The sequence below is a fragment of the Lethenteron reissneri genome, chromosome 59, assembly GCF_015708825.2.
Source record: "Lethenteron reissneri isolate LAM-NWPU_2019-01 chromosome 59, ASM1570882v1, whole genome shotgun sequence".
Taxonomy (NCBI): Eukaryota; Metazoa; Chordata; class Hyperoartia; order Petromyzontiformes; family Petromyzontidae; genus Lethenteron; species Lethenteron reissneri.
In genome coordinates this window covers 998,079-1,013,024 of record NC_083837.1, presented here as the reverse complement: position 1 = coordinate 1,013,024, position 14,946 = coordinate 998,079, and the positions used below count along the sequence as shown (strand labels likewise).

At 53.5% G+C, this 14,946-nt stretch overlaps 1 protein-coding gene across 1 annotated transcript in view; it reads right to left on the bottom strand.

The window, feature by feature from the left end:
• Positions 1–258: 258 nt before the first annotated feature.
• TUBGCP5 (tubulin gamma complex component 5) overlaps positions 259–14,946 on the bottom strand; it is a 30,158-nt gene continuing 15,470 nt past the window's right edge. Inside the window, exons 13-25 of the mRNA XM_061575802.1 lie at positions 14,549–14,886; positions 13,974–14,089; positions 12,090–12,325; positions 11,613–11,952; positions 10,123–10,371; positions 8,911–9,087; positions 6,356–6,440; positions 5,876–5,996; positions 4,844–5,052; positions 3,232–3,357; positions 2,158–2,246; positions 753–853; positions 259–331 (exon numbers count right to left, since the gene is read on the bottom strand). Of these exons, the coding sequence (XP_061431786.1) occupies positions 285–331; positions 753–853; positions 2,158–2,246; positions 3,232–3,357; positions 4,844–5,052; positions 5,876–5,996; positions 6,356–6,440; positions 8,911–9,087; positions 10,123–10,371; positions 11,613–11,952; positions 12,090–12,325; positions 13,974–14,089; positions 14,549–14,886 (2,234 nt within the window). The 3' untranslated portion in view covers positions 259–284. The remainder of the gene's footprint in view (positions 332–752; positions 854–2,157; positions 2,247–3,231; positions 3,358–4,843; positions 5,053–5,875; positions 5,997–6,355; positions 6,441–8,910; positions 9,088–10,122; positions 10,372–11,612; positions 11,953–12,089; positions 12,326–13,973; positions 14,090–14,548; positions 14,887–14,946) is intronic.

Genomic DNA, 14,946 nt, shown 5'->3' with positions numbered 1-14,946 from the left:
TGGGGTTGCCGGGCTGGGGCGACGATGGGTGGTGGTGGGGGGCGGGGGGGCGAACTGCGACTGCTGCCAAGGAACCGATCGCGCGGTACCCATGCAGCCTGTGCGTCGCTCCCACTAGGCCGGGAATAACAAGGGGGGCCCCCCGCCCCCCCACCCCCGCCGCCGCGCGGGTCGTTGACCGTACTTCACCACGCCGGTCGGTGGGAGCACTGGGGAGCACCGCGGGCCGCTGGCGTTGGGCGATCGTTGTTTGCGAGCGCGAGCTGTGCGGCCTCCTCCTGGCGTCACTTGCGCTCCATCCCAGCGGCCAGGGCCAGGGCCAGGGATTCCACTGCCGACACAAAGACGGAGAGAGGCAACGGTCCCCTTCGTTACGTTGCACGGTCCACGGGGCGGGGGGGCAGGTGGTGTGGGCAGCAAACGCCTGGTGATGCCGATGGCACAGTGCTGGCCTTCACAGTGTGTTCAGGCCAACACGGGGGATCGTTGTCTTGGTTGGTGTGCGTGTTTACGTGCGTGTCGGTGCGTGCGTTGGTGTAGGTGCGTGTCGGTGCGTGTTGGTGTTGGTGCGTTGGTGTTGCTGTGTGCGTGTTGGTGCGTGCGTGTTGGTGTGTTGGTGTTGCTGCTTGCGTGTTGGCGTGGTGGTGTGTGCGTGTTGGTGTGTTGGTGTTGCTGTGTGCGTGTTGGGCCGTGCGTGTTGGTGTGTGCGTGTTGGTGTGTGCATGTTGGCGTGTTGGTGCGTGCGTTCTCACGGTGTGGGAAGCTCCCGCGCCGCACGGCTTTGTTGAGAATCGTGACGAGGAACACGTGGCAGCTCTTCAAGTCTCCCTCCGTACGCGCAAGCACGTCCGCACTGCTCACGCACACACACGCACGTACACACATGCACGCACACACACGCACACACACGCACACACACACAAACACACGCACACACACGCACACACACACTCACGCACACACACACACACACAAACACACGCACGCACACACACACACACACGCACACACGCACACACGCACGCACACACCCAGCGATAGCCTCAACAGACTGTTGGGGCAGGTGCCTTTAGCGAGGAGCACCTCATGAAGGGCGGCAATGCGGAACACGAGGGGGGTGGGTGGCCGGCACAACGCCCGGGCCCGCCTTTGTCTCCCCGGTGGCGATGTCGACGCACCGCACCAAAGTCGTCGTGTGAGGCTCCCCCACCCCCATGCACTCCATAGACCGGTGCCCCTTTAACCCAGGGGTCGGCAATCAAAGTAACAAGAAGGGCCGTTGGTTTTTTTTCGAATTCGGAATATAGCTTAACAACAAAAAAAACCCCAACTCAGTATTTCAAGAGCCGCCGATGCTCGGTGGTGAATGCGAGAGGGCGGGTCCCTCGGTAAATGACTGCCGCGTGCCGCTACGGAGCCGCAGGGTCGCCGACCGCTGAGCCAGGCTCACGCCAAGTCGGACCCAACTCAAACAAATAAATTATTCAAGAGATAGGAATAAAAAATCCTTAAAAGAAGCGAGCGAGCGAGGTTGGGGCGGGGGGAGCCAGCGGAGCGAGCGTCCGGAGAAAGTGAATCCACAGCCTGGGGGCACTCGCGTGAGACGAGGTTCCGGTCGTCGTCGTCGTCGTCGTCGTCGTCGTCGTCGTCGTCATCGTCATAATCGTCGTCGTCATCATCGTCGTCATCGTCGTCATCATCGTCATCTTCATCGTCGTCATCGTCGTCGTCGTCGTCGTCATCGTCATAATCGTCGTCGTCATCATCGTCGTCATCGTCGTCGTCATCATCATTGTCGTCATCATCATCGTCATCATCATCGTCGTCATCGTCATTATCATCATCAAATGCGAATGTGGTCATCCAGCACACACCGTACAACGACACAACGCCCCGACCCACAAACACGAAGGAGACGTCACAGCGATGATGACGATGATGACGACAACTACTTCGCTGCTCCTGCCGCCACCGCTATCTGGCTTGACCACCCGAATGTGAAATTGTAGTCGCCGAGCTCTGCATCTACATCGATCGATCGAACGAAGGAGGTCATCGTCGTACGAGAGAGACGTGACGCGTGGCGCGCGGTGAGGTTGTACTGCACGGTCGCTCGCTCTCGTCACCGGTTGGGCAGCGCTACGGTGCGGGAGTTACCGCAGAGCGGCGGGGCCGGCTCGCCAGCGATCGGCAAACACCAGCGCCAGGTTGCACACCTTCATGATGGCCTGCTTCACGTAGCTCACCTACGCTCGCAACACACACACACGAAGCACTGGCATTCAGCCCTGTGGACACTCCAGGCAAGCACTAACAATGTACGTGAACACACTGTGTGTGTGTCTATGTGTATACGCGCGTGTGTGTGGGGAGCGGTAGTGTAGCGGTTAGCGTGCAAACACCAGTGACGATTATCTGAACCGGTCCTGGGCCTCCCCTAGGTCGATTCAGCCTCAAGTGAGTACCTGGTGCGGTGTGTAGTACACATCGCCCCTCGTGTGCCGTGTCGGCCTTCGCAAGTGCTCTCAGACAGCACTTGACCCAACAGTCTGTGAAGGCTATACGGCCTGACCCTGCGCTACGAGGTGGGTCAAGGGCCTTCAGCTGTGTCGCTGTGCGTCTCCTCCTGTGTGGTCCAGGCACCCGTGGCTGGCCTACCCGCTGCTCGAATATCTGAACCATTTCCTTGGCCCGCCGTGGGCCTTAAATGAGTCCCTGGTGCCGCGTGGAAACGTCAGCATTGGGGAGACAAAGCCGGCCGGGCGTGGTGCTGGCCACCCTCCACCTCGTGGCGGCCTTAGTACGTCCTCGCTCAGAGCACTTGCCCCAACAGGTTTGTGAAGGCTAAAAAATTTAATTTAAATTAATAAAAATAAAATAATAATAATAAAATCACTACGTTTCGGAGGCAACACAAGTCTCCGTCATCAGGTGGGACCGTCACAGCCAGATTTGCTGCATCGAGTGAGGCAGAGATTCCAAGATGCAAGCTCTTAAATACAAGTTAAGGGGAAGGAGAGGGGGGGGGGAGCTTATCAGAATGTGGTAGCCAATGAATGGAACGTATCGGGAGGGGGGGGGCGGGGCTAAAAGAGAGCACGAGGTGCACGTGTAAACAAAGAGTATGAATCCTTGCAGTCACGAAAGCTTCAAATCTAGAAATGTGAAGGCTATACGGGGGGAGGGGGGTGGGGGGTGGGGGGTGGGGGGGTCTCTGTCTTTGTGCGTCACCCTGTCGCGCAGCAGGCAGCGGTCGTGAATGGCCGCCAGGAAGTCTCCGTGCGCCGCCAGCAGCTCGTCCAGATCGTAGGCCCCGTCGAGCCGCGGGCCGAACTCCAGCCACGTGCTGTGCAGGATCTGAGAGGAAATTCGAGGGAAAAAACAATGGAATTTACCCTGTCTGGCAATATAAAGCGGGTGTTACGATGCTCAAACACCAAACAGAAACCCCTATTTGCACGGCATCGATTCTGCAGGCTCCGAGGACACGTCACTCTTTAATTTTTTATTATGATTATTATAATAGTTCCGCTAGTTTACCCAGCAAAGCCTCACGAGTCTCCAAGACTCAGGTGCTAGCCACCCAACCACCCCCCTTGCGTGCCGTGCCAGCCTTCATAGGTGCGTTCTAGATTTGAAGTTTTCGTGACTGCATGGATCCGTCATCTTTGTTTTTTTCGGTAAAGTCACGTAGGTAAATAAGTATAACCCGTAAAAAGTTTTTCACTATAAATCCTGTATATGCGTGGCAGCTAGAGTCCTCTCGTCCCCTGGCTTGAGATGGCTGCCACCTATGGGTCAGATGATTGCATTGCACCATTAAGCAATTGGTAATTAAATATAATCTTTTTGTCCTAAAAAGTGTAAAATTTTGGAAAAAAAATTTCACGAACATTAATTGTCACGCACAACGAGTCTGTGTGGAAAATGTCAGCTCGACTGGATCACGGGAAGTGGGTTAAAAAACGACCGAAAGATTTGCACGGTCGTAAGCAAGCAAGCAAGTGAACTTAATATAAAGGATTTAAAAATATAATACATTTAAAATTAAAACAGCTACGGTCAATTAAATCACGACGTTTCGGGCGCAACACAAGCGTCCATCTTCAGGTGGGGACAGACACAGCGAGAGAACAACCGCTTAAGTACGCCTAAGAGATGGCTGTGACGAGGGGGGGGAGGAACCAGAGTGAGTGTGGGGGCGGGGTGTGCGCTGGGAGGTGGGCATGGCATGGAGTTCAAACTAAGGCTTTGTGATGCAGGGGGTGGATGGCGGAAGTTGAGCTGGTTAATAAGAAAGCCGAGTTAAGCCGATTCTAGATTTGAAGTTTTCGTGACTGCAAGGATCCATACTCTTTGGTTTTTGAGTTCATAGGTGCGACTCGTAAACAGCACTTGGCCCAACAGTGTTATGAGGCTATACGGGGGGGAGCTTTGTCTTTGTGTGCGTGTGTGTATTTTCTTATATTGTGTGTTGTAACTTGTTGACCCTGCCCTTACTCGACATCTGTGATAAAGGGCTTAAGAGTGTTTGTGCTGCTGCTTTACATTTCGACACGATAAGGAAGCCGCTTTGTTGAGCTATCATTTGAGGTGGCCAGGTCGCTTCTGAAAAATATCTGTACAGCTCAGTGGACCTTTCCTGGTAAAATAAAAAAAATAGTTGGATAGTTAGTAAGCCTCGTAGCTCACCGAATTACACCGGCCTATATCAAGCTTCTGATTCTGTTAAAAAATAAAGCTTCTGATTGTGGTGTTCACGCACGTGTCTCTGCGTGCGTGTGTCCGCATCTCCCGTCTGCGTGCGTGCGCGCGTGCGCGACCCTACGGGGCCGCACGTTACCCGGGTGAGCACGTAGGTGTGCAGGCTGTTCACAAAGTGCATGAACTTGACGCGCAGCAGGAACATGCGGTGGGCGAGTGGGCACGGCCGGCCAAGGCCTCGCCTCCTGGTGCTGCTGCTGCTCTCCGGCCCCTGCCGCCCGCCGGGGACCGCGTCGTTACCGTCATGCGCGTCGTCTTCACCGCGCGGGAACGCTGCGTCCGTGAGCGCTGCGTCCAAAACACAACAACAGCAGCGGTGACGACTAAAGCAAACGGCAGCGACCCTACGGGACCCGTCTTCTTGGTTCTTTCGGTAAAGTCACGTAGAAGGGAAATAATAAAATAATAAAAAATACAAATAATAAAATAATTCTCACGACATTTCAGCCACAATGCAAGCAGCCATCCTCGGGTGAAGACCAGGTCTGTCGGGGAGACGCTGTCTCCCCGACAGACCGAAAGAACCAAGAAGATGAATCCCTGCAGTCACAAAAGCTTTAAATCGAAACCTACGGGACCCGTTCGCCAGTGTCAGAATATCGACTGATTTCAGAATCACAATCATCGGACTCTTTGTTTGGACTCGAGGAGGAATCCGATGAGCTAAGCAGCTCTTTTCTTCACAGATGTCCAGCAGGGGCACACGGGGTCAGAAAGTGACGTAGGTACAGCAAATCTGGCTGTGACGGTCCCACCTGATGACGGAGACTTGTGTTGCCTCCGAAACGTCGTGATTTATTATTATTTTATTTTTATTAATTTCATTTTTTTACCTACATGGTATGAATCCTTGCAGTCACGAAAGCTTCAAATCTAGAATTCAATAAACCTCTGCGAGTGTGCGATTCGTAGTCCCCCTTGTTTGCTAGATGGCACCGTGTTGGTGTAATGTCATTGTCTTGTTACCAGAACACTCCACCACCCGATGACAGAGCCGATTAAATCGAGTTGTCACGTGGGCAAATGTGCCGATCGATTTGCCCAGACCTTGGCCTGCTAGCCTCCCTGACCTGTGAACCCCCACGGCCTGCGGATCCCCCTGGTGCCGTACCTTGGAAGCGCAGCGTGTCGAGGCTGTGCTTCACCCACTTGATCTGCAGCAGGAGGGTGAACACCTGGCGGTAAACGGCCTCCGCTGGGGGGCTCAGCACCAGGCTGACCGGCCACGGGGCCTGCATCACACACACGCACGCACGCATGCACGCATGCACGCAGACACGCACATAAAGACAAAGATACCCCCCCCCCCCCCCCGTATAGCCTAAACAGACTGTTGAAGCAAGTGCTGTTAGTGAGCAACAGCGCTTATGAAGGCCGGCACGGCACACGAGGTGGAGGGTGGCCAGCACCACGCCCGGCCGCCTTTGTCTCCCCAATGCTGACGTTTATACACAACACCAGGGACTCATTTAAGGCCCACGGCGGGCCTAGGAAATGGGTCAGATATTCGAGCAGCGGGCAGGCCAGCCACGGGTGCCTGGACGACACAGGAGGAGACGCACAGCAACACGGCTGAAGGCCCTTGACCCACCTCGTAGTGCAGGGTCAGGCCGTCGAGCGTGTTGATTGGCTGAGGCTGACCTTCGGCAGAAACCTCCTCAAGCTCCACAGTCAGCCTGCAGTAAACGGTCCACAAGAGGGTTTTTTTGGGTTACATCGCGTGAATATATGTAGGTGTAATGTCACCACCACCACGTAAACAGAACGTGCCAATTAGTTACTAGTTCAGCCAGCCCACCGATTGCGCGTTGGAGAGTAAACCCACAACATTCACAATTTGAGTACGACGTTTCGCTGGAAACTACGTCCTGCACCATCGAGTTGTCAACAGAGCTGGCACGGTGGGCCTTGGCACGGTGGGCGAGCGCCGTTGGTGGGCGATCGTCCGTCCGTCGTAGTCGTGAAACACCGCCGCCCCCAGACAAACGGCTCTTGTCTTAAAAGACGCCACGCTTGTTGGCCCAAAACCCGCTGGTCGGTTCATCCGTGATGGCTCCGTCCTCGCGTCCCGTGTCGCCGGCCCGTTGGGGCGCCGCGGTGGCCAGCAGATGTTAACTATCTCGCCTGGTATGCAGGAGGCTCGTAGGTTCCATACCGACCCTGACGCCGCCTGTTGTATATTTGGAGTTTGCGTGTCTTTCTCTCTCTCTCTCCCCGTGGTTGCGTGGAATTTTTCTCCGGGTCCTGATTCTTCACGTTCTACAGATGTAGATGCCACTGGTTCTTCACATTCTACAGATGTAGATGCCACTGGTTCTTCACATTCTACAGATGTAGATGCCACTGGTTCTTCACATTCTACAGATGTATATGCCACTGGTTCTTCACATTCTACAGATGTAGATGCCACTGATTCTTCACGTTCTACAGATATAGATGCCACTGGTTCTTCACGTTCTACAGATGTAGATGCCACTGATTCTTCACGTTCTACAGATATAGATGCCACTGGTTCTTCACATTCTACAGATGTAGATGCCACTGATTCTTCACGTTCTACAGATATAGATGCCACTGGTTCTTCACGTTCTACAGATATAGATGCCACTGATTCTTCACGTTCTACAGATATAGATGCCACTGGTTCTTCACATTCTACAGATGTAGATGCCACTGATTCTTCACGTTCTACAGATATAGATGCCACTGGTTCTTCACATTCTACAGATGTAGATGCCACTGGTTCTTCACATTCTACAGATGTAGATGCCACTGATTCTTCACGTTCTACAGATATAGATGCCACTGGTTCTTCACGTTCTACAGATGTAGATGCCACTGGTTCTTCACATTCTGCAGATGTAGATGCCACTGGTTCTTCACATTCTACAGATGTAGATGCCACTGATTCTTCACGTTCTACAGATGTAGATGCCACTGGTTCTTCACGTTCTGTAGATGTAGATGCCACTGGTTCTTCACGTTCTGCAGATATAGATGCCACTGGTTCTTCACGTTCTGCAGATGTAGATGCCACTGGTTCTTCGCGTTCTGCAGATGTAGATGCCACTGGTTCTTCACGTTCTGCAGATGTAGATGCCACTGGTTCTTCACGTTCTGCAGATGTAGATGCCACTGGTTCTTCGCGTTCTGCAGATGTAGATGCCACTGGTTCTTCACGTTCTGTAGATGTAGATGACACTGGTTCTTCACGTTCTACAGATGTTTCCACTGGTTCTTCACGTTCTGTAGATGTAGATGCCACTGGTTCTTCATGTTCTGCAGATGTAGATGCCACTGGTTCTTCACGTTCTACAGATGTAGATGCCACTAGTTCTTCACGTTCTGCAGATGAAGATGCCACTGGTTCTTCACGTTCTGCAGATGTAGATGCCACTGGTTCTTCACGTTCTACAGATGTAGATGCCACTAGTTCTTCACGTTCTGCAGATGTAGATGCAACTGGACATACGGATAGGGTCATATCTCTGAAAGTTTGCAAGTCGAATATTCAAGTAGTGGAGTCTTTGTACAAAATAAATAGTAATAATAAAGTAACACAAAATTAAGATTAGAAAATAAAAAATAGAGCTTGCAAAATTATAACAAGAAAAATAACAATTATACAAAAGCGAAAAACATAAAAGTTGATAATAAAAAAAATACAAAAAATATAAAACATTTTTCGATTTAAAGCTTTCGTGACTGCAGGGATTTATCTTCTTGGTTCTTTCGGTAAAGTCACGTAGAAGGGAAATAATAAAATAATAATAAAATATAATAAAATAATTCTCATGACGTTTCGGCCACAATGCAAGCAGCCGTGTCTGTCGGAAAGACAGCGTCTGAATGTTCAGACGCTGTCTTTTCATTCAGATGTTGTCTTTCCGACAGACCTGTTCTTCACCTGAGGACGGCTGCTTGCGTTGTGGCCGAAACGTCGTGAGAATTATTTAATTATGTTTTATTATTTTTTTATTATTTCCCTTCTACGTGACTTTACCGAAAGAAAAAAAATAAAACATAATAAAATATAATATTGTATGTTTTATTTTTATTATTTTATTATTTCCCTTCTACGTGACTTTACCGAAAGAACCAAGAAAATATAAAACAGTTTGCAGTTCAGTTTCAGGCCGAGCGCACCTGCGCGCGTGCGCGTGGTGGCGCAGCGCCTCCTGCAGCGCTGTGTTGAGGAAGGAGACGTCCCGCCAGCACTCGCGTCGCCTCGCTCGCTCAAACACCGGCGCGCAGAAATCCCGCATGGCGTCCCCGGCCTCCAGCAGGAAGAAGCTGCGCATCGCTTGCAGGCAATCCATCATCCTGCGGCGGCAACGGCGGCAGCGGCGGTCAGTCCCACTGCTGGCCGATGGTGTCGCCATCCGCCGTGCACACGATGCGAGGTCGCCAATCTACACCATTGGAACCTCATTTGCCAGTAAAAATATGATCATTGGATTTTTTACCCTTCTATCTGGCAACAAAACTGACACCTTTTTTTACAAGGAGTCATGTTTGCATAGACCGCAATACCTGCAGTCATAATGCAAACAAAAAACATAACTCTGATAATGTATGCACTGTCCTTGAAGTTGATTGGTCCACACCCGAGACAGCTTTCCTGAGAGCCTAGTCTCACATGGTGTTGGTCCAGATGACGCCAAAAGGCGCACAACTCAAAGACAATGCACCATCAGAGTATGAGTTCTCGGGGTGAAGCATTTACACCATTGGAACCTCATTTGCCAGTAAAAATATGATAATTGTTTTTTTTACCCTTCTATTTAGCAACAAAACTGACACCTTTTTTTGGACCAATCAACTTCAAGGACAGTGCATACATTATCAGAGTTATGTTTTTTGTTTGCATTATGACTGCAGGTATTGTGGCCTATGTAAACATGACTCCTTGTGTGTGTGTGACTGTGTGTGTGTGTGACTGTGTGTGTGTGTGACTGTGTGTGTGACTGTGTGTGTGTGTGACTGTGTGTGTGTGACTGTGTGCGTGACTGTGTGTGTGACTGTGTGCGTGACTGTGTGTGTGACTGTGTGTGCGTGACTGTGCGTGCGTGACTGTGTGTGTGACTGTGTGTGTGACTGTGTGTGTGTGACTGTGTGTGACTGTGTGTGGGTGACCGTGCGTGCGTGTGTGACTGTGTGTGCGTGACTGTGTGACTGTGTGTGTGTGACCGTGCGTGTGTGACTGTGTGTGTGACTGTATGTGTGTGACTGTGTGTGACTGTGTGTGACTGTGCGTGCGTGACTGTGTGTGACTGTGTGTGCGTGACTGTGTGTGTGACTGTGTGTGTGACTGTGTGTGACTGTGCGTGCGTGACCGTGCGTGCACGAGTTCCACACCCGTGCCGCTCCTTGAGCATGGCCATGAGCTGCCCGCACACGAGCAGGTACTGCCGCTGCACGTGCGGGTACAGGGAATCGCTGAGCATCTGCTCGAGCGGGGCGGCGTCACCGGCTCTCCGAGTGGCAGGGCCAGTCTCCCCCCCGGGCACCCCCATCCCAGCACGGCCCCCCCCTCCTCCGGCGGGGTCCGGGCCCCCCTCCCCCCGCACGTCGCTCGCCACCGACGGTGTCAGATCAAAGTACAGCCTGGGAGTCGGGGATGAGGGATAGAGAGAGAGAGGCTTCATCAGAATGTGTATTTATACTGGAGGAATCCGATGAGCTGTGAAGCTGTTTTGTCGCAGATGTCCAGTCGGGGCACGGGGTCAGGATGTTACAACAACAAACAATATCAAAGTTCGTTGTGCTTCCCCCGCACCTCCGCTTAGCACGGTTGGCTACGCACGGCGCGAAAGAAGTTCAACGTATGTACGTACGAAAGGTAAGCAAGTCACCAAAATAAAATACAAGTCAAGCTAAACAAATTATTATTTTCTAGATTTGAAGCTTTCGTGACTGCAAGGATTCATATTCTTAGGTTTTTTCGGTAAAGTCACGTAGGTAATTTTTTAAAATTAAAATTAATAAAAGTACAATTTTTTATTATTATTTTACCAAGTAAGGCCCCATTGAGCTATTTAGATTATTTTTCACAAGCGACCCGGCCACAAATGATAGCTCAACCAAGTGGCTTGTACCAGGTGGAAATGTACAGCGGCCCAAATAATCTAGTTACTTCTAAACGCACGTTTCGAACGAGCGGAGGATGGGTGGGCTCAGTGGTTGGCACACCGTTGGAAACCATCTGCGAAAAAATCAAGACGATCAACAGAAGAAATCTTAGTTAAATTTCGATGTAAAGCTTTCGTGACTGCAGGGATTCATCTTCTTGGTTCTTTTTGTAAAGTCACGTAGAATGGAAATAATAAAATAATAAAAATACAACTTTATAAAATAATTTTATTTTATTATAATATTATGTAAAAAAATAATTATTTTATTATTTCCATTCTACGTGACTTTATCGAAAGAACCAAGAAGATGAATCTTAGTTACCCAGACTGCCGCAGGGCGACGGCAGGGTTTGGACGACAACGCGAATCAGCGGTGGACGGCGCATCGAGATGCCGCTGCATGTAGGTGCGGGCCCCGCAACTGCTCGCTCACGTCCCCTGCACGGCGGGCGGGCGGGCGGGCGCGTCTGCTCACGCCCTCCAGGGCTCACTCACCATGCGAGCGAGCTCTGGTGAGCCCTGCCACAGGGTCGTTTGGCCTACTCTTTCCACGCAAAGCCGGCGCGTCATCGCTCGAGGTGGAAGTACCCACGCTACACCTCACCACGCCGGAATCTGCCGATTGACCGGCTACCTCTACAAAGAGGGCCGGGGTCCTGGGAAAATCAGGAGAGGTGGCAGTGCCAGTGATGAAGAGTTGTGTGCCCAACGCACCTTGAGAAGTTGTACGCTAGCAGAGGATCGTGGGTAGCGGGCTCCAGCAGGTGCCTCCCTACGGCCTCCTGCACCTCGTGCAGAACGTGCCTCACCCCGCCACCGCCCCTGCCGCCCCCTCTATCCACCACCAGCGCGGCCGCGGTCCCCCCGCGGCTCGCCGAGCTGCGCTCTGCGCCGGCGCCGGCGTCGTTCACGGGGAGGGCGACGGTGACCGGTGGCTGCGGCGCCAGCGTCGTCGTCGGCGGCGTCGTCGGCGGCACGGGGAGGCGGTGGCCGTCCCCGAGGTGCACGAGGAGAGAACGCACGAAGAGGTCGTAGAGACTCCGGCTGCCCAGCTCTGGTGCCGGACAGAGAGAGGCGGGGGGGGAGGGGGGAGAACCGGACACGGGCTCAACCGCACCGTCTCTGTCAAAACTTTCTTCTTTTTTTATTTACCAGCTAAGGTCCCGCTGAGCTACTGCGTGAAGGCCGTACCCCCACGGTCTGGCGAAGCGGGGACGTTGGCGGTTTTCTCTCCCTGCAGGCTCAGCAGCAGGGCGCAGGACTTCCCCACGAGCAGCAGCTTGTCCAGGATGGGGGTGAGGAAGGGAACTCCGTCTCCTGCTCCGACCCCCCCGTCTGCCGACCGGCGGCCTCCGTCCCGCGGGAAGTCGCGCAGCGTGAACGCCTTCTGCCAGAAGTCCTCGTGCTCCTCGCAGACCACGCGGTTTCTGCGCGAGTCGCAACAGGCGGGCGGGCGGGCGGGCGGACGCGTCCACACACGCAGGGCGAGATGGCGACGCAGGACTGGTCAACCGTCACGTGAACGCACGTCGCAGCGGGTTTCCATAAACGGCGCATCGCCAACACACGTCCGCCCTCTCGTCCTCCTTCTGCCTGTGCCCAATGCCGTTCCCAGTGCTTCTCCCTCCTTGCACCCCTCCACTTGAATCAACTTCCCTTGCACATTGAGCAGCACTGCTACCCATAGACTCAACACTGTCCATAGACTCAACATTGCCCAAAGACTCAACACTGTCCATAGACTCAACACTGCTCGTAGACTCAACACTGCCCACAGACATAACACTGCCCATAGACTCAACACTGCCCATAGACTCAACACTGCCCACAGACATAACACTGCCCATAGACTCAACACTGCCCATAGACTCAACACTGCCCATAGACTCAACACTGCCCAAAGACTCAACACTGCCCATAGACTCAACACTGCCCATAGACTCAACACTGACCCTGTACATTAAGCAGTCCCCCTCCTTAACCTCATTCCGCTCCTCTCTTCAAGCCTCACCTCTTCTCCATCCCCTCCCCTCCCCTCGCCCCTCCTCGAGCGAAGGCGCTCCATAGAAATATTTAAATTCGATAACAGAGGTTTTTTTGGGTTAGATCGCGTAAATATCTAAATGTTTCGTTAAACCCGCCACCACCCGAAACAGACCATTCGTAAGGTTTGTTACGTAAACGGAAAGTGGCCAATTCGTCACTAGTACAGCACTAACCGGTTGCGTGTTTGAGAGTAAACCAGCAACATTTACAATCCGAGTGCGACGTTTCGCCAGCAATCACAACCGGCATCATCAGGCCGCAGACAAACTTGTGGAGCAATCCTCCCGCTTCGTTCCTTAGAACGATAGACGTGATGCAGAGGTCGCAACCGGGTACCTGATACCCGTACCCTACCCGATACCCGGCTACCCGTACCCGGCCGGGTACGGGTAGCCGTTTGCGACCCTGGTGCGGCTGGGTACGGGTAGACTGTGAGTCACTGGTGAGTCACCGTTTGTCACTCATTTCCCAACGTCTTGTCTCTTCTCACAATTCAAGTTCCTAGAATCAACCCACCCGCGCCTGCAACATGGCTTTATCCCAGAGGTCGCAATCGGGTACCCGATACCCGTACCCTACCCGTACCCGGCCGGGTACAGGCACGGCCGGGTACGGGTACGGCTGGGTACGGGTACGGGTACCCGTTTGCGACCCTGGTGCGGCCGGGTACGGGTACGGGTAAGGAATCAAAACCCGTTTGCGACCTCTGACGTGATGGCGTCACTTGTGAGCCCTTCGCTTGCTAAGGGGGATTCATGAATGCAAATCAATTACAATGGGTATCCAATAGCGGTTGAGTCGCCCGTTATGTTGACGTGACAAACCTCACTGATCGGCTGTGTCGGGTGGTGGCGGTGCTTAACCACACGTTCATATTCACGCGATCTAACCCACAAAAAACCTGCGTTATGGATGATATTGGTCGCGAAAACCTACTGCTACGTCAGTTTAACACACAGTAGGCCAACATCATCCACAATAGAAGTCTTTAAATATATAAAAGTGTCGTCTATGGGGCGGGTCGCTCACCTCTCCAGGATGAATTCCCCGGCGGGGTCGTGGAGGTGGCCGAGGGTCACGCACTCACCGGCCATCTCCAGGGACGGCCGCAGGGAGCTCACAAACAGAGTGAGCAGCAGCTGGGCCTGCACGCGCAGACACCACGTAACCACGCACGACGCGCATCACACAGACGCCACGCACGACATACAGGCATCACAAAGACGCATTGCGTCTCTGTGATGCGTGGCGTGTCCCGTGTTGTTGTTGTTGTTGTTACCGTGTGCGTGGCGTGCCCCGTGTTGTTGTTGTTGTTGCCGTGTGCGTGGCGTGTTGTTGTTGTTGTTACCGTTTGCGTGGCGTGCCCCGTGTTGTTGTTGTTGTTACCGTGTGCGTGGCGTGCCCCATGTTGTTGTTGTTGTTGTTACCGTGTGCGTGGCGTGTTGTTGTTACCGTTTGCGTGGCGTGCCCCGTGTTGTTGTTGTTGTTACCGTTTGCGTGGCGTGCCCCATGTTGTTGTTGTTGTTACCGTGTGCGTGGCGTGCCCCGTGTTGTTGTTGTTGTTACCGTGTGCGTGGCGTGCCCCATGTTGTTGTTGTTGTTACCGTGTGCGTGGCGTGCCCCGTGTTGTGATGCTCCACCGCCGCACGGTGCAGCGCGTTGATGAGCCGGGCCGCGCGCACGTGAGCGGGGGGCGCGGGGCAGAGGACGGCGGCAGCGGACGACCCCCCGCTCGACCCCCCGCTCGACCCCCCGTTCGACCCCCCGCTCGACCCCCCGCTCGACCCCCCGCTCGACCCCCCGCTCGACCCCCCGCTCGACCCCCCGCCCGACCCCCCGTGCGGCTCGATGCCCTCGTCCAGTGCACGTCTCAGCTGCAGCAGCCCGGAGCGTCGCGAGCGCAACTCCTCCAGCAGCGCGGACAGCGTGAGTGCCGGGCCCTCTGGGACACACGCAGACACACCGGGGCGTCACGCGCGGCGTCACACGCGGGTTCGCGAGG